General features: G+C 39.4%; 1 protein-coding gene across 3 annotated transcripts in view; it reads left to right on the top strand.

Moving 5' to 3' along the window:
- The window catches only part of Ppargc1a (PPARG coactivator 1 alpha), a 708,292-nt gene that overhangs the window by 585,387 nt on the left and 97,411 nt on the right, over positions 1-25,494 (top strand). Inside the window, exons 1-2 of one of the 3 annotated variants that reach the window (XM_008837325.2) lie at positions 17,853-18,040; positions 23,016-23,195. In XM_008837325.2, the coding sequence (XP_008835547.1) occupies positions 17,993-18,040; positions 23,016-23,195 (228 nt within the window). In that variant the 5' untranslated portion in view covers positions 17,853-17,992. Of the gene's footprint in view, positions 1-17,852; positions 18,041-19,173; positions 19,195-23,015; positions 23,196-25,494 lie in introns of those variants that run through there. The other 2 variants (XM_029565537.1, XM_008837326.3) reach the window with 2 other exon arrangements.

The following is a 25,494-nucleotide window of genomic DNA, read 5'->3' as shown; positions in this document are numbered from 1 at the left end:
TGGGTCCTCTGTAAGGGCAGTGTTCCCTTTTCACTGCTGAACCATCTTTCCAGTTCAGAGACACAAGATTTTATGTGTCAGCATAACAAACAGCGATGGAAAACTTTCCACTCTACTTCTTGATAAGCTGCAGCATAAATTCAGATGCACTAAAACTATTATATGAAATTACTTTCAAACTATGTAAGGTATATGAAACACACATAAATTTGATGTGTAGATATGCCCACTCTCACTGTATGTCATTACGTAGACAAAAATATTTAAAAAATGTAAAGACAATCAAGGAAAAAAACAAACAAACAAACAAAAAAACCTGGGCTTCAAAACACTTTTTGGTCCCCAGCATTTCAAATAAGAAATAGTCTGTAGCAGGCAGAGTTCATGTGAGGGAGAAGGAAGTCTATTCTGCCGCCTTTGACACATCTAACATTACAGTCTGAGGCTATAAATAACAACTGTAGACATGGATTGAAGAGACAGATTCCTTGTTAATTTTCCAAGCAGAATGGCGTTTTCTTTCCTGTTCCCAAGTCCCCTTTCTAATGGTGGTGGTTATTGATAATGCTTAGAAAAGGTAAAAGATGAACTATATGCATACATTTCTGTATGGTACCAATTTATTCTGCTTATTTCCAATTCTGGGCATTTATAGAGTTAGTTTTATGATTCTAAGTTTAAATAGTCCAAGAAAATTTCAGTGCTTATGAGCAATTTAACTTTTTTTTTTTTTTTTTTTTTTTGAAATTCACCCTCCCGGGCTGTTTTAAGTTTTTTCTTTTTTTTTTTTTTTTTTTTTTTTTCTGAGAAATTCACCCTTCTGGGCAATTTTCACTGTTTTAGTTTTTTGTATTTGATGTTTGATGATTTTTCTTATGAGCATTTAAAGAGACATTTGACACTGGAAAATGTGACATCATCACTAGTTCTTTCAGAGAATTCCACCTGGTGGCAAGTAGTATGGTCTCTTTGCTTAGATATTTGCCCCGCTGTGCACTAACTAAGCAATGGTTGTGAATTCAAATATTATTTCCATTTTAACATTTTCAAGAATATTTTTTTTTCTTTTCATGCAGGTCTTTGTTGCTAAAAAAGAACCTCTCTTACACATCCATTGTTTGGGCTCAGTTTACACTCCGAACATTGTTTGCCCTTTCTCCCTTCTCTGTGTAAAGACAGCCAGAGGAAAACATGGGCCACTGTTTACCACTCATTTCTTTTCAGCAGTACCAATCCCGCATAGAATAAAAAGTACAAACACGTTTTATTTCCATGAGTAAGGAGGGAGAGGAAAGCTCATGAGAACACAGAACTTGTTGGAACTATAAATCTTGAACCAAGAAGGGAACGGGCATAGGAGAACACCTACTACCTGCCAGGCTGTGTGGAAATCTCATCTCATCCTTGAATTAGTTGGTCCTGTATGATACAGTAGCTATGAGCCCATTTATTTTTCTGAGGAAATTGAGGATTGGAGAAGTCATTTAGCTCAAAGGATGGAATTGAGGTGGAGTAGAGTGGACTGGCAAGAGCTAATGTCCTGTTGTGTCTCTGATGTTCCTGGCTAGGTGTGTGGTCAATGCAACCAACGCATTTGGCATCCATCTGATTCTGATTCCACTCTGAAGTGTTTATTCTTAGCAGCATAATTTGTATATATGGAAAAAATGATGGATGTGAACTTGACTTAATGCTCCTGGAGAAAGCAAGTTCTTCTTTTAAAAATCATTGTTGTCGCATAAAACCATAAAATAAAAAGCATGCTGCATCCATTCTTACTAAGTCACAATATAGTCAGTGCAGCTGGGGTCCTCAGGTATAGTAGTGATAAGTGGCGGTGGGTATTTTAGACCTACTTGTCACATGCATATCTCCCCCTATGTCTGTATGCCATCTCCAGTGACCTTTGTTCTTCTAGGCTCACAAGGTATGAGGTTATCAGAGGATGCAGTCTAGTCTGGCTTTGTGTTCTGGGTCATTTGCTTTGGACACTTCCCCATTGAATGATGGCCCACCAGTTAACCAGAGGACCCAGGTGCTTTGGAACTTTATTGTAAAACCAGAGTCATTGCTTCCCAAACCTACAAAATATTCAATATATTTTTTAAGACAGGGTCTCACTAAGTAGCTCAGGTTGTCCTAGGGCTGGCCTGCCACTCACAAATATCGACCAGCTTTTGCCTCTGGAGGATTAGGATTAAAGGCATACACTACTATACCTGTGAGTTTGGTGGATGTTTTTTGACAAACATTTCCTAAATCAGAGTAGATTAGGAACCACACATCTTAGCCCCCCTTTTTGAAGACTGATATCACAAGGAATTTTGAGAGGCCCTATATTGTGTGAATTTTCCACATCTGATTGCATTTCTAATAGTAAATTGTGAAATATCTACTGGAAGTTGATTCTGTTACTCATGCTGAGAGGTAAAGGTAAGGTTAGATTGCTGAGATCTGTTCTAGATATGAATGTATTGAACATATTTCACCGAACCGACTTGCATGAGAGTGCATAGAGTGTAGCGTGGAAACATCTTTGTGATATGTTTTGCCATGCAGTTTAGGTATGTGTTGATCTAGGCCCATCATTTGGAATTACTGCCTTTGAGAGGAGCTTTCATTTCATTGAGGAAGGGTAGTAAAGATCTTTATCTTTTGGGGGTACACTTCCAGGGCGTGGATGAAACACTTCCCAGTTCACTTGAGAATGGAGCATTCCTTTAAATGACATGTCAGATCAAATTGGTAGATGCTTATGGTGAGATGTCCTTTAGTCAAAGCAGAGTGCTGTGTCCAGGCTGGGTTCCCCTAGTTCTGGTTTTTCCCTGATTTCCCTGGTGGTTTTAGTTAGGTGTGTGTGGTGGCTTTACACTTCTTCTCTACCCAAAGCAGTGAATCCCTTTTGATATGTAGGGAATTCCTAGAAGCTTAAATTATATGACTGTTGGGTACAAACAAAAACAATTTTTCTGCATTGCCTGGTCATTAAAAGCCAAATATAGTGAGGCATACTTACTCAAGCCCACACTCTCTCATTTTCCAGCTGTTTGTTTTTAGAAAAGTTACTTAAGTTCTCTAAACTTCAGTGAGATTATCCCTAGAGTCAACAGAACAACAGTGCTTACTTCCACCATTAGTGTAAGGATTAAATGTGATAATCCACGTAACACAGCATAGTGCTTGGAACACAGTACAGAGCCCCCAAAAATCTGGCATCCTTTCTTTCTTACTGTTATGTTTACTGCAGTGTAAAGATTATGAACTATGAACTCAGAGAAACAAAGGAGATTTGGTTGTTTGAACATTGAAGGGCAAGTTGAGGGAATCAAGAGAACCTGCCTTCTTTCCCTTTAGACTTGTTTATTACAGTTTTAGGTTACCATGGAAACCTCTAGAATTAAGATGGAATTACTGAACTAAGCACTCAATGAACACTTCTGGAAAGAAAAGCCATAACATGTATATATGTTGTAAGTTGTTTCTAGATGAATTAGTTATTGGGGGACAAGCATTGATAGAAACTTCTGACTCTTGTCTCTTAGTGTTAACTGACTTCACTGAAACTCATGATCAGGAGTTGAAATACAACCTGGATCATGTCTTGATGTTGATCTCTTTGTGGGTCATTCCTTGAAGTTGCTGATAGTTATAGCCAGAATTCCCAAATGTGAAGACACTCTTTACATGCCAGGGTGTGTGGCTTTCTGAAATAGATTCTGCAGCCGAAAAGGACTCCAAGCATTTTCTGAGAAGGGCTGACCTCCTTTCATGCCACTTACTGAGAATTAAAGCTGCAAGGGAAAACTAGTTTGGGCATGTGGCACAGCACTTAGCACCGCTGCTGCCAGGGAACGAGATTTGTGTTTCTAAGGAGATACAACAAAAAGGAGAATGCTTTAAGAGCCAGCGGCTGTCAGAGTGGAAAAATATCTATGTTCAGAAAGGGAAACAGAAGCTGAATTAAGTAATTTTATACACACGTTACAGGGCTAGTAATTCTTGAATTCAAAAGCAAACAGTTGTGACCACAAAAGGCTTAGTATATCTCAGCTGATCTTAGCTTGCAGACTCGAACTGGATATGATTGGTACTGACCTGAGCTACACACATGATTTTAAGATGCCCTGACTCCTGTCTTCCATTCTGTTGGGCTGTATTAATAACAGGGATCAAAGGGTGACATCATCAAACAGAGGTTTAGGCAGCCTCCTGACAATATATTCTGAATAAAAGACAGGAGGAAAGCCCAAGTTCTAACAACTGGACGAGCAAAACAAAGTCCTCCACCAACCTCTTCAATGTCCACATCAGCCTGTTTGCAAATATTCACTCCTGTTCTGGCATGAAAAGATATCCTGAAGGGGCTCAGTGGCTGAAGTATCATCACAGGATAGAAATCACAGGGAGAGTGCACTGAGGAAAAATTACAGTACTGCTATATTTACTTAGTGCCTCTGCCCTGGGGTTTTATTTTCCACAGTTGGAAAGGGAACCACCTGTCTCAACTGCTGATGTCAGAGAGCTCCCTCGAGACTCAGGGCTGTTGGAAAGCACATGATACTGTACATATTTGCTCTTACGTCCATATCTGGCTAAGATCAGGTTTCAGATTTGTGTCGTATTGTGGAGTTCATTGAGCAGTGATTCCCAGGTGCCCTCCCACGTCACTGTGCCCATGTGAATTAAAAAGTAGCCCATGTAGGCCCCTGTTGTGAGCACTGTCTCAGTTTGGGATAGGAGTATTTGCAGACCAGCAAAATGAATGACTTGAGTGTTGGGGGTTGTCATCCATGGATTCACTTGTAACGGTAAGTATCAGGCATTTTCCCTGCACCTAAGACCCATTCTGCTGTTGATGTGAGGGGATTTGTTTTATTTCTAATGATGAAGATGGTTTTTAAAAACAATATAAGATATTATTATTATTATTATTATTTTGTGGTACTGTGGTTGATCCTAGAGCCTTATGTATGATAGGCAAGCGCTCTATCACTGAGCTATATCCTCTGCCCTTATTGTGTTTATTACTAACGAGGCAAAAAGGAGATTAATATGTGCTGTTTTATTTTTATACTAATATGAAGTAATTGTTGCGTAGTGAATGAAAGACATAAACTGGAAAGACTGAATATTATGAATATGCATTGAGATAATATATTGCATTTTGTTTTTGTTTGTTTTCTAAGGTTTTTTCAGATTTGTATAAATCGGTGCTCCAGTTCTTTGTGCCTGAACAGAATTAGATATTTTAAAAATGTAGCTCCTTAAAGAAATGTGAGGGCTACTATATTGCGAGACTCCAACTCCGGGGGGTACCATTTATGTCATTGTCAGAGACTCCCACTTAAGCTCTCCTGCTGACTGCATGTACCATCTCAGAAATACGATGCCATCAACATTACTCAAACATTGCATAAATATAGAATTGTTACCCACAATAGCAGAAGGCTTGCCATTAGTGAAGTTGTTCATTATTTTAATAGTGCCATGCATCTGAATTTGAATATCTTTACCGACTTGCAAATTATACAGCTATTATACAAAATAGGTGGAAAACAGAGTCCGCGAGTAGGAATTGCATTTTTGGGCCACATCAGATCAATGTCTTATTAGGGATCAGTCCCAGGGTTCTTAATTCCCAGGCTTCCTATGTTGCACACTTTCAAATAAATTTTTATCTGAAATGATGTTTGGTGTCTTTTGCTCAAGTCCTAAAAATAGAGGAAATAAGATGGACTAGGACCCCTTGGTTCATCTCATTTTTTCCCTAGTGTGGAATTTTCCTCTGAACCATTAAAAGTATTGTCATATATGATTGATATTAATTAGTTTTCTGTGAGGTACTGCACTCGTTAACATAAAACGAACTAGAAATAAATACATTACCATGAATTAAGATTGTTCGTTGAGGAGGATTGAGTGGAGGTACCTATGTGAAATCCTAAGTACAGGCATCAAGTTGAATTAGTGCCAGTGCTGCTTTGAGATTAATTTGAGGACCGAATAAGAAACAGTGTTCTATAACATAACTGTGTTTACCAAATCATTTTTGGCATCGAAAACTAAGGTTACGTTACAGATACAACAACAGGCTTTTCTACCTTGGAAGAAAAAGGTGTATGCATTTTGTAATTAATGTAAATGGCACCCTCTGAAAAATGTCTCAGTCTCCAAGACAAAGACAGTCTTCTTGAGATACTGTATGTGCTCTAGCTATCTTCTATATCCTATCAGGATATAATACAATAATACAGCCAGCTCTAGTCCTGCCTCCCAATTCTGGAATACTGGCTAAAGCTGTCTTTCTACATTTACATCTCATTGTTATGTGTATGTTTTGAAAAGGTGTTTAAGGTGCTGAAAAGATCTATAGGATTGCCCCAGGGGTACTGTAGAAGGGATTCCTAATGCTTCTGTGGAAGGATGGATTATGTAACATTTAATAAAAGACCATTCCAATACTGAGAAATTTTAAGGATGACTCTCCATAGACTCTGATGGGAATAGTGCCCCCTGGAGTTGTGCACTGCTGTGACCTTGCTCAACTGTTGCTTTTAATTGCAAGATACCCTGACCCCATAATTCCTTGATTAGATGCCATCTGTCATATAACTTGAAGACTAGACACAAAACTTTTAAGGGGTTTGTACCATTGAAGAGAAATATTATGCATATCACACGTGTAATTTAAAGTTTCTAGTAACTGCTTTTCAAAAAGATAGATTTAATTTTAATAAGATCTTTTATTTAACACAATACATCCAAAATATTTTATCAACAACCAATCTATAAATTATTAATGAGATATTTCACATTCCATTTTTCATACTGAGTTTGAAACCACAGGCAGATTTACAGAACATCTCAATTTTGAAAAATAAAAACTTAAATGTGGAAGACAAAATATAAGCTATCCCTCATGTCATTTTACCAATTTCAAAAGTAATTGTATGATTGATCACAGAGTTCTCAGGGGTGTGAGTGCTAAGACAATTTAGTTGATAAGCCACCGGGGGCAAAATCGACTTTGCATTGAGTTGTTCTGCTCCTGTGGCTTTGCTTTCCCTTCTTCCCTCTGTGTGTGCTTCAGATATCATCATTTACAACGCGATCGGCTGTTTTTGAGACTCCCACGTTTGCAAACTCTTGGTATCCCGTCAGTTTGTATGCATCATATGGTTGTCGTGTTTCTTAACAGAGAAGTTCTTGAAAGATTTTTGGCACAAATAATTTTGTGCCTGCTTGTTGGAAACAAAATGGTTGTCTGCACTTGGTTCCTCTGGTCTCTTTAGAGGCAGAGCTAAAGGACTGGCACGAGGCTTTGTTTTGTTTTTCTCCTTTTCTTCGGGTAAGGAGAGAAATCAACAGGCAATGGGCACACCTATCAGTTGTGATGATTTAGCTCTGCATAGAAAGCTTAATATAGGGCTTAAAAACAAATTGGCTTGGATTGGCTTCCGGACCTCCTTCGCTCCCTCCCTCCCTCCTTCCCTCCCTCCCTCCCTCTTTCCCTTCTTCCTTCTTTTCTCTCTCTTCCTCTCTCCCTTCTTCCTCCCCCTTCTTTCCTTTCTCCCTCCCTCTCTTCCTTTTTCATTCATTCTTTCTTTTAGATGAGGAAGCAAGGACAAACTCCTGTTCATACTCTATTCCAGTATTGCTTGATTGTAATAGATTTTTAGGTATTTGTATGTGAGTATTAGGTATCATCATTGAATAGTTATTCTAAGGTACTGACTAGACTAAGGTATACCTTGTTTAACAGTAATGCCAACTATGTAAACTGATGTCTACATTGGCATTTCTTAAAAAATTTTTTACTGATTTTTTTTGAGAATTTCCTACAGTGAATTTTGATCACATTTAAATCCCCCCATTTCCACTCCCACCCAACTTTATGTCCTCTATCATTATTTTTCTTTTTCTTAAAGGTCTATTGAGTTTAATTTGTGTTCCTCAAATGCTCTTGTTTATGGATCCAACCCTTGGAGTATCTAGGGGTTACACCCTTAAGGAAAACTGACTCCCCCTCTCTTAGCAGCTGTGAATTGCCAATAGATCCTCAGCTAGGGTTGGGGCTTCTTGACCACCTCCCCCATCCATCTGGGTTTTTGTCTGGCTTGGGCTTGTACAGGTCTTATGCATGCTGTCACAAAGCACTGTGGGTTCATATGTGCAACCACCCTGTGGTGACATTTTTATAGATGTTGCTGGCAGCTCATTTGAGAGCTCACAGACTGGTCATGAGTAGCAGATCCATGTAGTATGACTCTCAGGGCCATTCTTCCAAAGAAGGAGATCACATTGTCAAACGAAGTCTAATGTCACCCTTTAACAATGAATTTTGAACCAAAGATACAAATACTAAAATTTTTGATATGGAACAAACCTTCTTTTTGTAATTTAAGAAATACATACATACAATACTTAATCTATCCAAAAATAAAAGAAAGTGCTCTAGAAAGTTAAGTTGCTTTGTCCAAAGTCAAACAAACAAACCCAGGCATCAGGCTCTTTGATTTGAATTCCCTGTCTCACTCTTGCTTGTCTAAGTGGTTTAATGGCCTAAGAAAATACATTGAAATTTGAATATTTTGATTAACAGAAACTAAACAAACTTCAAAACACTGTAGTATAGAACCATTACTGTTTCTTTCTTCACAAAGTATTTGAAACTTACTGAATTATAATATTAATGAATCAGAAGGGTTGATCAATGAATTTTCCTTAATGGATCATACCTATATAACCAGTGCTGACAACAACAGAGAGGCTATAACTAATCCCCCAAGTGCTCCCCCTGCTTCTGTTGTGGCACCTCCCCCAGCCGCCACTAAGAAGCCAGCCAATCCTGACTTCTAGCTGCGTGGATTAGAAGCCCTAGTTTGGTGCTTTGTGAGAACGATGTCATGAGGAATGTGTGTGTGTGTGTGTGTGTGTATCTGTGTGTGGCTGCTTTTGCTTCCCTTTATGTTTGTAGGGTTTGCATACTTTTAGGTATGTAGAAGTTCATACATTCTTATTTTTTCAAGTATTTGAGCCCCAACAGTCATAATATTCAAAGTAGAAAGTAGGTTTATCTACCATTAATTGTTATTGAAAAATGTTTGGGGGAGATTATTAGCCATGTTTGTATTTGATTCAATTATAAAAGTGAAATAACACTGCTCTGCTATGGTAACCAGGTAGCTTCAACCCATAATACATCACAGCAAACCACTCCAGTGCAAGGCTTTCACATTTGCTGTGACACTGGGTAATGTGACAGAGAAAACAAAGAGCACACACACGCTGAAAATACCACGGGAGAGTGCTGGGTTGGACTTCCCTCTTAGCGGCTTTGTAAGGCTGTGCAAAAGGTTAGGCGTGGCCTATTTTTAGGTGCCCTTCATGGAAACGAATCTACTCAGATGGAGGATATGCCATCTCAGGAGTAGAGGTTTTTGCTTTGAAAGGACGTACAGAAGTCATCCATTCTTATTAAATACTTGGGCAAAGTGCAACTGGACTCTTTACAAAAAGAGACAGTGTATGTGGTTATTCAGAATGGAATTCTCATCAGCTCACTTTCACACAGTGATTCACAGACACCAAAATCCAGCTCCCTTAAGTCTTGCTTCTTTTCTCTGGTTGCAGGAGAATATGAATTCAGAAGTGTCAGTCTGGTATACAAGGCTGCAGGGAGTAGCTGGTGCCTTATCAAGGCTTTGCCTTGGCTAAGGTCTATCCCTTACCTATTTTCCTCCTAGTTTCCTGTCATCATCACTCCCTCTCCAAAATTTTGGTAGAGAATTAAAAGGGCTTATGCTTATTCATTCAACCCTGAAGGAGATCTTTAGGCTGGGTGATAAAGAAGACACCGAAGCACAAATCTTCTACCTCCTAGGAAACAGGATTGAATTGACAGACAAAATAGTTGACAGGAAAGCTATAACCCCCAGGGTCCACCAACCATCCAAATTATGCTATGTTCCTGATTTAATACATTTTCTAACAATCTTATACTAAAATATTTCAGGTCAATGACTTTCTTTTTTTTTCTTTTAACTGTACAGTAATATCTTACCTGACCCCCTCCTCCAAAATTAAGATCTAAGAACTTCTTTTATTCAATATAATAAGATTTTTAGTTAAGGAGCAGTGCCATGATATTAGCAGACAAGAGGGTTACTTACAATGCTTATCTTCCCTAGATGGTACAAAATCCAGTCCTACTTATAAAACTTTAGAATCGGATGCAGTTTCTTTTCTGAATCTTTGATGAGTAGCAACACTTCTTATCTCCTAGAAAACCGAATCGCATGTTGGTATATTATATTACATTTATACACAGATGTAAGTAAAGAGCCACTGCTATATCAGTGGTATTCACACTTTCTGTTCAGAGGCTTGCTTTCACATGTGCCTAATACCATGTGGTTTAAAGCACAACGCTCATCAGTTACATGCATTTTTTTTTTTCCCAAGGAAGGTTAGTAGTTAAATACTCTCATAATCAAGAAAAATAGGAAGCTATGCTTGTTCATGAACTGGTACTATACCTGCATATTATCTCTATCTCTCACTGTCTGTGACCTAAGACATTTGGGCTAGCCTTGTCTTCCTGATTTAGTGACACCATGGGACTTTAGATCTGGAGGGAAGAGATCTCAGGTGTAATGAAATCTGTCTCTTTTGGCAGATAAAGAAATGGAGGCTCAAAATCACTGAGTGAACTACACACAGTCAGACTGCTGGCAAGTGACACCGCTGAGTGCAGGCTCTTCCATGTCCCCTTTTCCTTCCACTTCTGGCTAAATCAAGAGCCACAAAGTGACCCTACTTATCATATAGACTCAAGCCTCCACTAATCACCTTAAACCTGTGGCCTTGGTTCTAACCTGCTAGTCCACTTACAAAAATTCCTTACAGTCAAAATAATCATCTCCCATGCCTAAGTAGAGCAACTTCCAGGAAAAGGCCAGGAAACTATAAGAGCATTAACTTGAATTGATAAATAGTGAAGTTTCCATTCCTGTGGGTACCTTTCCAGGGAAAGAAGGTGGGTTGGTCTCACATGTGATATTTGAAAGCCCCTGAATGGACTTCTAGCTCCAAAACAAGGCTGCATCGTATTGGCCTTTATATAGGAAGGCCTGCATTGGAGACTGGGTGAGTTGCAGAAGGTCGCTTGCCAGTCACTGGTTTGAAACATGGACTGTGTTTTCCTGGTTAAGGCAATTTTAAGTCTTCAGTAGAAGACCCCTCTCTAGCAACCCCTGACCAGGTCACCGTAAATGCACCCTCACACTCCCTAATCAGTAAACTCTCTACCTAAGAAATGTTCTTAATAGTTAAGTCAGACAATACTTACGACACGACTCTTTTCTTCCCTTGATTTGTGCTTCTGAAGTGTATGCCAAAAGGGAAGGAAAACCATGAATAACAAACAGATGCTTTATATAAGTGGTTGAAATTTTAACCATCCAAGGATAATTAATTTTTGAAAGGAATGTTTCTCTAATTTGACAAAAATGTTCAGGAGGAAGACAGTGAAGATGGTAGTGATATCAGGGAGACTGTCTTCTGGGCTCACCTCTGAGGCCAGCTTTACAGCTTGCCAGCTTCTGCCCCTGTAACACAGGTCTGAAAGGGTTTCTAAGAGACCAGACAGTGACTCTTCTCAGTGTTGGGCCTTCACAACCCGAGTGGAGGAGACATTAGGCTATTTAAAAATGGCTTCATCTCAAATAGATGAGGAGGCTGACCTGGGATGAGGGGCTGATTCTGTCTGTTGTATTCCATGTTTGTTAAGAAACCAGGGCCCTAATTTGCATCTCTTTCTTCTTCTTACAAACGAATAGCTCTTCTTCTGAACATAGAAGTTATACATGTTTATCATAGAAAACTTGAAAATCACAAAAAGGTCCACACAGACATATAAAGAAAATTCATAAGCACTTCCAATGTTATCAGCACTATGAAGAATTCATTGCACGTTTTTCTTTCTCTTCTTTCCTCCTCGGTATAAGTGTGTAAATTTCTAGCTAGACCTTTGATGATTATCATTACTTCAAGTTTAATCAGAAACCTCAATATAGTTTAAACAATTTCCCATTATGCTGCTAAACATATTTACACAATGGACTTCTATTCAGCAGTAAAGAAAGATGAAATAATGAAATTTTCAGGTAAATGGATGGATCTAGAAACATATTTTTATAGGATTTTAGTGCTAGCATTGACTATATATGTATATCCTGCTTTATGATTTGTGAACTAGGCTGCCTAAGGTTGGGCATTTACATTACATTTCAAATCTTCAACATTCTGAATGTTAAAGCATTGTTTATTTTCACACCAAAAGTCTTTGTATGCACCCATCTGCTATTTCTTTGGGCAATTTCAAAAGTAGGATTTCTGGAGCTACTGGACAATTCATTGAAAATATTTTATTGACACATATCGCCTATTTGCTCTCTAGAAATATTGTATTAATTTATAATCCTATCAGCAGTATTTGACACCTTCTTTTATTGGGCTGCTAAAGGTAAAAATCTAGACTAAGAGTATTCTTTTTGAATGAGGATGTGAAAATGTTTCTTTAAAAATCTTGTGTCTGGGTCAGCTGATGTCAAGTAAGACTTCATATTTGCCCCAAATTTTAGCTAGGACCTTAAAGCTTGTTACTCCTTAAGATGAAGATTTCTTTCTCACTTTGGAGATGTTTTGGCTCATTAGAGGAAAACACAAATATCTAAACTCTGAAAAAAATAACAGGCACAAAAGCAAAACGCCCTAAAATTCTTCCAAGGTTGTCTGACGTGCTTTTAAAAAGAGATAAACACTCATCCATTCTTCTTTTTTGAGACTATCTGTAAAGTACTGTTTTCTCCCATAAAATCGAAAAGTTAATGTAATTGAGAAATAAGCACCAGGGTTACAGTCTGTCTTTTTCTTTTTTAAATTTAAACAATTTGTACATCCCCGGTCCTTATTAATGCAGCTATTGGGATAAAAGTCTCATCTTTAAATATTATGTTTTTGAGGTTCGGGTAGCACTTTAAAATTTTAATACATTTCAAGTTTAACAAAATGCAGTACACCATATTTTCAATTCCAGAAAAAAACAGGTAAATAACCCTGTTAAAAATTCTTATCTAAATAACCAATAATTCTGTGTGTTATAGATTAATTAACCTGAAATAATTAAGATAAATTAAATTATCTGCAGCTACACAAATTTGTCTAGTTTAAACATCAGACAAAATCAGATTTTAATCAATGTTTAATCTCTTATCTGTGGTTCTAGTAAGTACACATCTTGCTTTATCCTTAGATTAGTCCAACTGACTACAGCTCAGAATAATTTTCATGTTAATTTTGGTTGTTTTATGAAAAACGCCAGAAGCACATTTTGAGGTCTAAGTTAAAATCTAGGCTGGTGCCATTCCATGTGGCTGGCCTGCAGAAGGTTTTGTTGGGAATGAGAGCTGTGTGGCTCCAGTTGTTGGTCCAACCTTTTTTATTGGAAAAAGAAAATCACAGATGCCAGGAGGCATTTAAAGCTGTGCATCTACACTCCTCCACTTGTTTTTCTAAAGGCTCTTTGTTTTGTTTTGTTTGTTTTGTTGAGACAGTGTCTCCCTGTAGCTCCAGCTGGCCTGGAACTTGTTATGTCTACCAGGCTAGCCTTGATCTCACAGAGATCTGCCTGCCTCTGCCTCCAAGTGCTGGGATTAAAGGCATGTGCCACCACACTTGTCCTAAAATAACTTTGTTCACATTGTTACCACCTTCACAGTTCCTGTAAAATCGGATTTAATTTGATAGTATTTATAGAATACTGATCTCTCTTCCTCACTGTCTTGCAATTTTGGGGACTTGGACAGTCTGAGCTTCAAACTAGAGTCCCAAAATGTGTGCTCAGAAAGTGATGAGGGTGTCAGACCAACAGTCTTCTAGGAATTAAAAGCAAACTACTGAATGCCTCTAAGAAATGATTAACTCTACAAATATTAGCAAGTCTGGATAGGCATCCTTCCTTTCTGGAAGAATGTTCCAGGCAGGTGGAATTCTGGAATGTTGGTTTTCGTTATCCAGTCTTTGCTGTGTCGTTGCCCGAAGGGTCTTGGCAGAGCCTTTGATTTTCGGTAAAATACTTTAGTTCTTCTGAGAAGAGCTTTCCAGAATCAGCCATCTCTTTCAGGCTGTTGTGTTTTTCTTAGTGTAAAATGGGCACATAGGTTTTTTTGGCCATTCCAAGGCATACAATTGATTACCGTGGCGTATGAAGTGCTGATCTTAACGTCTAACTCATATAAGCATGGCTGGCTGCCTATGGTTTCTACCTTTCCTTCTGGAAGAATGTGGCCTTCTGTTTACTCTTATATAGTTTATCATAAGCTTTTAAGACTACGTTGACAAAGGCATTTAGGCTAGCTGTCTTCAATTCTGACTTTCCTTCTGTGCTCAGCATACAACATTGACATCAAAATCCATGGTTTTGCTACTGTGTTTGGCATTTGAGTTTAGATATTTGGGTTTGATTGTTTTTATTTTTAGAAATGGCCAGTTATCTGAAATATTGAAACATAAAGGACTCAAATAACCTGGATTTGGGGGCATGTCATCAAATATTCTTGATATAATATTAGGTTCTCTCTGTCCCCATATCTGTCTCTCTATTTCCCTTTTTCTTTCCTCCTGTTCTCATTATCAACTTAACTTAATGGCTAAGTTTTTCTGCCTCCAGGAATGTTGAGATCTTGGAAAACAAATGTTACCAGAACTACTATAGAGACAGTAGGGGTGTGGGGGTGGCATCTGGGCCCTGTGTAGACAGATACACAACACTGTGGCACCCCACCAAGTGTTGATAAATACCTCTTCCTATTGTTGATTTGGATTTGATATGTAGGTCAATGAAAGGCCCTTGTGCCTAGCCAGGGCATGTTTTAAAGAAAAGAGGAGGAATCTGTGTTTTGAATAAGATGATATTGATTTCGTTTTGTTGTTTTGTTATTTTGAGACAAGGTCTTATTGTAAGCCCAGTTTCCCTGGAACTTACTATGTTCCAGGCTGGCCTTGACCTCACAGAGATCTGCCTGCCTCTGCCTCCCAAGTGCTGGGATTGAAAGTGTATGCCACCATGCCTGGCCTGATTTTTTTAATAGAAAATGGTTCTCCTTTCTTAACACTTGTCCTCCTGGAAAACTATAAACTCCCTTATGTCTCTGCTGGTTTGGGGAAACCTTTGCAATGTGTGGCTGTATACACTGTAAGTTTTCAACAGGTGCTTCTTGATTGAAAACAAACATTTAGAACTCTTGGAGGTAAAGTTGTAGAAGGGCTGAAAGGAAGGCCATGGAACAAGAGAAGTAGTCGATGCAGAGAGAAGTGAATATAGAAACTTCCTGGGGAGTCAGAAAAACAAGATTGGTGAGCAACCAACAATTTAAATTCTCTTGAGGAAAGAAAAAAAAAACTGGACAGAAGAGGTTTTTTAATCTGAAGAGCTAATTAACCAAATTATAAGGCCTCTAAAATATCCTCATTAGAGCTTTAATTTTGAGACTTAAAAAACTAGTTGAAGGTACTCTGATTGGTTCTATGTATCTGTATCTGTTCCAATTTTGATTTATGTATTAGTAGAAACATAAGGGGGACAACAGTATGCTTTAGTTTATCAGTCTTAACACAGCCTCATTTTGATGCTGAAAGACAAAAAAAGCACATATTTAAAAGTACCTTGAGTTCCATTGGCTCTGTTTGTTTAATTTTTTTTTTTTGAAGTAGAATTAAGTGACAAACAAATGAACAGGAAAACAGCCATAACTCAATGTGAGCAGGTTAAAATATCAAAAATAGCCGCACAGAGTGGTTTAGGGCAAAGAACATTCCTAAAAGATATGAATGGGACTTTTAAAGAGTAAGATGGATGCCCAGAGAGAGATGAAGACAAGTATTAGTGACTCTCACGATGCCAAGATTGCTTGATAATAATTAATAAACGTTGACTCCTCGTGGCCATGTGACCAATATAATTTCACAGCTGACTGTGTTGAGGGTAGAGACAATGACCTTTGTCCTGAATTTTTATAGTTTGCTGAAGTTTTATATTAAATCAAAATCTAATTGCGAAGAAACTGAGTGTTTCTTTGTGGAGAGGGCAGAGCAGTGCTACTGATCACAGGTGTGAGAGTGTTCCTGGGGTATTTTCTTGTTCTTTTTTGAATTAGAAAATTAAATCTACAGTAATTCTCTGTTATCTGGAAGAAGGCAATTGTGTCAGTGAAATGTATTCATCTAATTTAAAATGTCAAAGCTGTTGGCCATTGTTTTACATCCACTAATGACAAGCAGTCAATTTCATCACATTATTCAGAACTTTACTAGCAACTTGTGGCATGTATCAGAGTACATAGTTCTCTTACAAGTGGTCTGAAAGAAGCAGTGGTCTGGTGGGTTTTTGATCTGCTTTGTGTTCCTTTCACTTTACCTGAGCAACTGAATATTTGAAATACATGATAGAAATCACCACTGTTTTTCTTCTAAGGAGACAGTCAATAAAGAACACATTAAATTAATCTCAGTGGAATAGGAACTTAAATTAATAGTGCACTATAAATTATTTTTAGATGCCTGGGGAGTTTTTATTTTTAAGCTAAATTATTGTCAAGCAAAGGAAATGAGCTGGTTTTAAAAGCCGATGGGGTTTGAGGTTTGGTAAAAGTGTATCTATTCTCAGAGATACCCTGTGATTCCTCACCCAGCCTGGAAGGGTTAAATCCGACCAAGACCGCTGTACTACTATGTGAAGTGCTCTTCCCCCCTGTCTGGTGCTGTGTTTGTTATGTATTCAGTATGTAGTGTCATCATTGTAAAACAGTTACACCTGCATTAGCCCTCAGTGTCTCAAGGTACAGACTGAAAAATAATCGCAAGCGAAGCTCAAGAAACGAATACCTTTACTAATCCTGTATCAGTGTTTTTCCTTCATTCCAGGGACATTCTTGAATTCAAACCTAAACTGCACAAACCAGGCAGGGCACTAGGGTTGGAATCCAGTGTTTATTCAGAAAGGCCCCCTGAGGCAGCTAGGGAGAAAATGCTACTTGTAAGAAAAAAGATAGTTGAGAATCTAAGCTGTTCTAGGCATGGCAGCATTGACTGTGTTTACTAACATGTTTTCTGGGAGCCGGTGAGAGGGGGGAAATCATCCAGAGCAGAGCAGCCTGAAAGGGAAGAGTTTTGTGGTTTGCTCTCCTTATACGGAGCAAAGCAAACTGCAGTAACAGTTCTGGAGCTGGTATTCCTTTCTGCCAGGGGGACAGCGATTTCATGGTGGAGGAATTTGTTTACACCTTAACAAATGCAGGCTGTTGTGTTGACTAAACAAGCAAAAAATATCTGATTCGCTGCTTTCAAACACACCCCCAATGAGAAATATCTCATGAAAATGTATCCCGTGAGGTGCTCCTGCTTTAGTTCCAAACTGAGTCTAGGTCTCCTTCAAAATCTGCGAGTCCTCCGTTTCAGCCAAGAGTGTAGTGACTCTGTCGTGTAACTGGGGGGCTTTGCCATTTGCTTGTTTTGGAAGAAAAATAAATTAAAAAAAGATTGAAGGGGATTTTGGTTATTACACGACCAGGGCTCCCTTTCGAGTTGGGGGCATTCCAAACTGGCTTTAGTCACAGCATGATGCTTGAAGCCTTCAAAAGTCCAAGCGTTTCCTCTCTCACCCCCAACCCCCCAAGCTTTACTTCACTGAGGCAGAGGGCTGCCTTGGAGTGACGTCACGAGTTTGAGCAGCAAGCAGCACAGGAGAAGGGAGGCTGGGTGAGTGACAGCCCAGCCTACTTTTTAATAGCTTTGTCATGTGACTGGGGACTGTAGTAAGACAGGTGCCTTCAGTTCACTCTCAGTAAGGGGCTGGTTGCCTGCATGAGTGTGTGCTCTGTGTCAGTGTGGATTGGAGTTGAAAAAGCTTTGACTGGCGTCATTCAGGAGCTGGATGGCTTGGGACATGTGCAGCCAGGACTCTGTATGGAGTGACATCGAGGTGAGCTGGGACTGGGCTGGGCACTGCAGGATCGGAGCTTCCCTCAGATGCAATGATTCCTGGAAGGGGGATGGGCTTGGGTGAAGGAGGGGAGGCAGGAAGTAGCGGGGCAGAGCTTTTGGAAAGGGAGTCTCAACCTTATCTTAACTCCAATAAGTTTGCTATTTTAAGGTGGCTCGGAGATGCCTTGAGCAAATCAAAGCTTAGCTGCTGTCATCAGTATCCGCAGCAGTTAGAAACTCTCTCCATGTGCCTTTGGCTCTGCCTCTACTCGTATGCAATATTTATGCTCTAAGATATTGATATGAATCAGGAGCTGAAGACTTTCCAGTGTTCAGTGGCCTGCTTGGAAAAATGCCATTTCTATTTATAAAAAAATGAAGATAAACATTAAAGTGGATGTGTTCAAAGAGAGTCCGTTTTGACTCTAGCCGGGATTTCCCCCCTTCCTCTCTCTGTTCATTAAACAGAGAATTTACAAGATCCTAAATAATCCTGTCTGGGCTATGTTAGATTGCTTTTCCCACAGAACACAAAACAACGGTGCTGTAGTGCTGCTTCCTTTAAAACTCCTGTGTGTGGTTGATAGGGTTGGCTACCAAGCTAAAAAAAAAAAAAAAAAAAAAAAAACTCTTTTTTAAGAGTGAAAGCATTGCTTCTTCACTGCGAGGGGAGGAAGCTCAAGTTGGGTAAAAAAAAAAAAAAAAAAAAAAAAAATCTCTGTCTTAAGAGTGCAAGGTTTGCTGTTTGCGTCGGTGGCAGGAAAGCCAATGGTTAAATCTCCCTGTGCCACGGAGAGCTGCCTGAAGCCGGAGAGAACAGAGTTTATGCAGACCGTGTGTGGAGCTGCTCGCTGCTTGTGTAAAAATAGACGGCAATACATCAATTCCACAGGCTCTGCTGGCTACAATTCATACAGGGGGAAAAAAAAAACACGAGCAGTTTCCTCGTAATCTATGGAGTCTAGCTGGGGACAGGACCTCGGTGTGTTTGCATTCAGCACAATGGAATGTTCTCGGAAAGTTTGGGCAACTTGGAAAACAAGTGAAACTTTCTCTGGACTCTGGTGAGATGGACCTGAATTGAATTGCATGGAGGATCGGAGCTGCTAACTAACAATGAATCTGGCAAAGGACCTCGAGTGCTTCCTCCGGGTAGCTGGGGGCACGTAGGGTAAGGGGGAGGATCAAGTGCCACACGTGATTTGATTAAATAAGATGTCCGTGTGGCGCAGCGATACACATCTAAAGTGAAAATGATTTGGCGAGGCCGCCTGCTAATGCATTTTTCCTATCTAGCCAGGCATGCCCTGGATTCTTAACTCTTTGCTGGGTTTGCAATTGTTGGCTTTGGAAGATCAGATTTATGGGTTGTAATTGTTCTTATCTTGTGATTTCTTGGTAAGGCAAAACAGATACGGATAATTCATGTGTCCTGAAGTTATTGGGAGTTGGAGTTCTAAGTGACTTCAAAGTCTTGAGTGGCTCGAGAGTCCTGTGGTTGGCTGCCTGGCTGGCACCTGGGTCTCTCTGCTTTCATTTTCCGTCTCGCATTATTCCTAACTCTGCTCTTTGAATAAGGAGGGGAGCCTAGAGAAATGAGGAAGATTTGCTTTCATAGTCAGAGTTCCTGAAGTCTTTTGCAGCCAGGGTAGAACAGTGGCCTTAATTTTCTTTTCTTAAGGAAGGTGGGGTCTGGGGCTCCTTGTCCGGCCCTAGATGGAGTCTTGAGTCAGCTGAGACTGGCCAGTCACTGCTGCAGGGTAGACAGCCAGCTGTTAGAAGCCCTGCCTTTGTGGCAGGGCCCTGGGAATCACCTCCGCCTGTCTGAAATATTACAAGCAGCAGGTAGCGTTGGCAGTTTTCATTTTTTGAATCCTTAATGTTTGCTGTCATCTTGAAACCTATTATACCCTTTCACACATAATGACAGGACAGCACATTGCTTAATAAAGGCCCAGAATCACTAGAGCTACTCAGAGTCCCCCGTGTTTCACAGTTTAATGAAGGTGATGTAAAATAAGGTTACTAAGATTGATAGAGACAGTTCACATGACAGACTTCACCAAGACTGTCATTCTCCACCACCCCTCTCTCCACTAATTTTTTTTTCAGAAGTTAAGATTCTTTTTTCATTAATATAATTAATACTGCCAAGTCCACTTGTTCTCTCTCTCTTTAAAATTTACCATCAATGGCACCAAAACCTCTGAAAGGTTAATGGAGAATTATACTTAATTATAATGATTCATTATCATCAGTGCAGTTAAGCTAATTTATTGTTCTGCTCCTTAACTAAGAGAAAAGTCTGTTGGGGTGAAATAACGTACAATAATTAGCCTTTTGTGTTTAGTGACTGCTTTATCCTCTTAAATCTTATTATAAAATTAAGGCTACAGTTGTGAAATTGCTGTCATAGTTGCAGAGAGGCAATAGAATGTGTCTGTGTAATTGCAGCAGGGCACACCTGTTACAGACGTATGGGGGAGCCGTCCATACCAGCGTGTCAGAGGAGGGCAATCACAGGGCTCAGCCTATGAAGTCTGGCATTGTCCAAGGCCAAATATAAATTAAAACAGGAGCACTTGCTACTACTAATGTGTTTTAGATTAGCAGAATAAGGCCACATTCAGGTGCATTGATTTGATCAGGATGTCAACATTGGCAAACCACAGACACTCATTTGAACCATAATGGAAAAGTAAAAATGAAAAAGAGAGAGGGAGAGGGAGGGAGGGGAGAGAGAGAGAGAGAGAGAGAGAGAGAGAGAGAGAGCGCAAATTGATCACATCTGTTCAATAGCTATCAAAGTTACATATAAATATATATAAACACACACACACACACACACACACACACACACACACATATTTCTTGAAGGTTAAAGGATTTTGAACAAGTCCTGCCTGGAAAGGGCCATTAACAAGAGATAACAAGAAGCTGTGCCCCATCCATTCTGTGACAATTCGCTATTCCAAAATATGACTTCTGAATTCTAGAACAGGAGCATTAGCCCTGGGTAGAAGGCCTGTTTCCTAACTTGGTTTTCTTTTTGATACTGTCTGTTGTGGGTCCCTTAGTTTTTAAAGGATTCCCCCACACAATGAAATTCTACGTGGTTTGTTGTACTACTCACTGACAAAGTTCTCCTCTTGTCCGTGTACTGATGAGGAAGAGTTAATAAAGGGGGGTTGTGCCTCTCTGAGGGTAAATAGTACAGGTAAGAATGGAGCCCTGGAATTGTTACACCCATAACAAAACTCTAACATTGTACTCAGACAAGATCCCTGCTTTAGCCAGGCCTCTACTGCTTACAAATTTGAATCAGGTGTTCTGACTTGTAACTTTGTGCTAACTCAGATAACAGAAAGGAAAGTGCCATATAATGAGAAGGAAGGAGTTTTGACAAAGGGCAACAACCCTTTCTTTATGTGCCTGCTGTTGGAGGTCTTCCTTGGGCCTGGTGGTCTTCTAGACAAACTGCAGCGATCTACATACAGGGTCTTTCCATCTTCCTCTTACCAACTGCTGACTCCGTTACCCAGTACCCACTTCTCAGCGAGTGGCTTCTGATCACACTGATGCATATGACCTGTGTAATATAGCCTGCCAGGGATGACAGGGGTGCACTAGAAACAAAATCTGCATAAAACTAATTTTATTCAAAATCTAAATGTCAAAGAAAGTTTTCAGTTTTGTGCCCAGCTGCTTCCTGGGTGGGATCAACTCAATAGCATCTCTGCTGATCTTGAAAGGTAGAGGCACAAAGGTCTTGCTTCTGAGTATGAGACCCTTGGTTTAGGCAGCTGGCCCATCAGTGAATGAAGTTCTGGTGACTCTGCTGTCCTCACACTTGGCAGTAAGATTGTCTGTGAACTCTTTAGAGTACACAGACTAGAATCAGCAAATAGGTAGCCAAGCAAAGTGTAGGAGACTATCGCGTTGGTAAGGGGACCCAATTTCCTCTCAAAGCAACAGTGCAAGGCATGAAAAACATTATCTACAGCCTCCAAAGAGGTGAAAGAATATAATGATCTAAAGTAACCTTCCTGATGAGCAGCCTGGCCACTGTTAAGGACATTTTGAAACTTTTATTATATTGAAATCATTTTATGACTCTAGACAAATATAGTCATTTTTACTTCACTGAGAATGTAGTTTTGATGTGCTCAAATAAAACACAAAATGTAACTTGTGGGGCAGTAGCTTGGATTTTCTCTTTTGGGTGCCAAGTAATGCAAAGTACACACACACACACACACACACACACACACACACACATACACCTTGCAAATCATTCATACTGAAAGCTATAAGGGCCACATAGAAAAAAAATATGATTTTTGTTCTTTCTCTCAAGGAACTTGCATTTGACCTGTTAAGGATGAAGTCCAGAAACTCATAAAAACTCAAGTGAGAGTAAATGATTTAAATAACAATTCAAGGGAATCATAGATGAGTCAATGGACTTGCATCATTAGTTACTAAATGAATGATACAGATTAAATGCTTAAAGAGAGTAGACATAGACAAAGTTTTGCTACTCTAATCCCTGAGTCCTCTTTTCTGATTTAGCAATATTTAAGGTCTACAGTATGGTCATGCTGATTCCAGTCTAGAAATCAAGCTTACGTACTCTCAAAGGTCATATGCTAAGGGCACATGTACAGAGTTAGCTATAGGACATGATTTGAAACTTGCTGAGTGCAACTGTCCTAGAGGTATGAACAAAGCCTTCATGGTAACATGGCATTTAGCTTGGATTTGGGTATAGAATTGGATTAAATTAGACAAAATACCCTTTGGGAGCCAAGTGAGTAAAGAATGTAACATGTTTCCCCTGAGGATGAAAACTCCAGAGGCAGTTTTGGTGGTGTCATTGAATGAACCAGGCTAATTCCTATCACATGCTATTGCTGTTTAATCAATTCCTGGAGTTAATAGCCTTCCCCTCGCCCCCTTTCTGCCTCTTGCAGTGTGCTGCTCTGGTTGGTGAAGACCAGCCTCTTTGCCCCGATCTTCCTGAACTTGATCTTTCTGAACTTGATGTGAATGACTTGGATACAGACAGCTTTCTGGGTGGACTGAAGTGGTGTAGTGACCAATCAGAAATCCTATCGAACCAGTACAACAATGAGCCTGCGAACATCTTTGAGGTAAGGACATCGTCTGGAGAGAGTGCCTTCTTGTTGATTTTGGTTTGGGCCACACCAGTGTGGTACTAGAGACCTCGATACATGATGGATTCTTGCTTTGCTGTCATCATCAAATTTGTCATTGCAGTTAGAGAATTTGTGTTTTCAAGGAAAAGCAATATTTGAAGCAGTATTTGGAAAACATGTTTTTTTTTCTTTTTTTTAGAATTAAAGGGCTAAGGACTAACAAAAGGGTGCATTAAACTGTGTTGAAATACAAGGGTTAAGAAAACAGCAGTGACAAAGAACAAAAGTCTATAGATGTTGCCTCTTTCTATTCCCACAGAAAGAGACCCAGCAGTACCCGGTGCTTAATACAAATTAATATAGAGCCAGACATTTCTTTTGAACTAAGGGGTTAATGTCTATCTCCATTTGTTTTACTACGTAAGTGAAGAGTTTTGGATTATTGCTATTACATTATTGCTTCATACCCCTAATTTTGTTACATGATGGAAAATTCTAAATTCAAAAAATCTAGTATGTACTTATAAATTAGTCAAAATTCATTTACCTTTCAGTAGCGAGAATTACCTCCCAGACTCTAGACGCCTATTATAAGCCTACCCTATAATAAAGAATGTTAATTTACTCCTATTAAAGTGTTACTTAGAGAAAAGAGGTTCGTTCTCACAACTCAGCACTCATTTACTTGAAAAATAAATCATTTCTTATGTGATAAACACTCAGTGAGTATTCTGACAAGTGAATTGGGTGAAAATTGTCAAATCAACCAGTTTTCAACATCAAAACCAGCAGCACCACCATCATCATCTAACATTTTCTGAACCTCTGTGTGCCAGGCTGCATGCAAACCTTCTTTTGGCCACCAGCCAGAATGTTATTGGCTATTTGCAAAGTTATTTGATTGAATTCTTGAGTCTTTAAGAGAGTCAATTTTGGGGCTGGAGAGATGGCTCAGTGGTTAAGAACACTGGTTGTTCTTGCAGAAGACCCGGGTTTGAATCTCAGCACCCACATGGCAGCTAACAACTGTCCATAACTCCAGTTTCAGGGGATCGGACAGACTCTTCTGTCTTCCGTGGTCATTGCACAACATGGGTGCACTTACCTACATGCAGGCAATACATGCATACACATAAAGTAAAAATAATAAATAAAATATATAAAAGAGTCAATATTAAAATATTGACTTTTGTTACCATCCACACATAGATGGTACTGAACAAATGATTGTTCAATGAGATATTGATAAATATGATATTCTTGATAGCCCATAAGTAGTAACATTTATGGCCAACATTTTGGAAATACCACTACTTTCTGTATAGCATCACAATCATCCCTCTAAACAACCTATTGTTTCCATATCATCATCATCATCATCATCATTGTCACTGTCGTCATCATCCCCATTTTACATATGCAAGAACTGAGTTTCAGAGAAGTTAAGTGATTGCACCAAAACCATATAGTTGGGAAATAAAGACCTGGCTTCAATTTCTAATTTTATCTCACTTCAAAGTCTATACCATTGATAAAAATAGGGAGACTGACTTTTGGGTAACAGCTATCCTTTACAAAAATGTATCAAGCTGCTTCTTTGCTTAATATATTTAAAAATAGAACAGAACGTTTCTTTTCTGTGTTGGCCTGTGCAGAGGTGCCGAGTTGTTGGTGAGCTGGAGGGCCTGTCAACTCTGTGGATGGCTAAACTTCTGTAACATGCCTGGAGAATTACACGGGTCTTAAGAGAATGCTTAAGGTAGAGGAGTCAGGGCTGGGGAGTGTGAGCTAGGAGGAGGAAACACCAAAGGTCTGTGGCTGGTTACACTTTCCCAGGCTTCTCGGCTGGGTCTTAGAAAGTTCATGTAAGGACTTGGCCGGTTAGAACTGGTAAATTGAACATTCCTCACTTAGTACACTTGTCAGGTTACAGGTCCATTCTAAGTCATGCAGCATTAAATAAACAGCACTTTAAAAAACATGTTCATCTCTATAGACTTCTTATCTGGCGATCAGCTGTGGCTATTCCATACTGGGTGAATGCCATTGCATTTTGCAGATGATGGTTCCAGGATAACTGAGAGCTGGGGGGAGGTGATGTGGTAATCATTACCTCCAGGTAAGCTGGTTTCAGAACTTTCCCCATGACCTTATGTTCACATATTTCTCGTTGTGGAACCTGCATGGGGTACTTCCGTTTATAGCTTCAGGAGACTTGGCTCAGCAGCTTGTCCATTATCTATATATAGATGCTTAATCTATTCAATGACACTCCTTTTTATTTTCTATATAA

This window comes from Nannospalax galili, unplaced genomic scaffold (genome assembly GCF_000622305.1).
Source record: "Nannospalax galili isolate Female #2095 unplaced genomic scaffold, S.galili_v1.0 scaffold777, whole genome shotgun sequence".
Taxonomy (NCBI): Eukaryota; Metazoa; Chordata; class Mammalia; order Rodentia; family Spalacidae; genus Nannospalax; species Nannospalax galili.
This window is presented reverse-complemented; position numbering and strand designations above follow the sequence as displayed.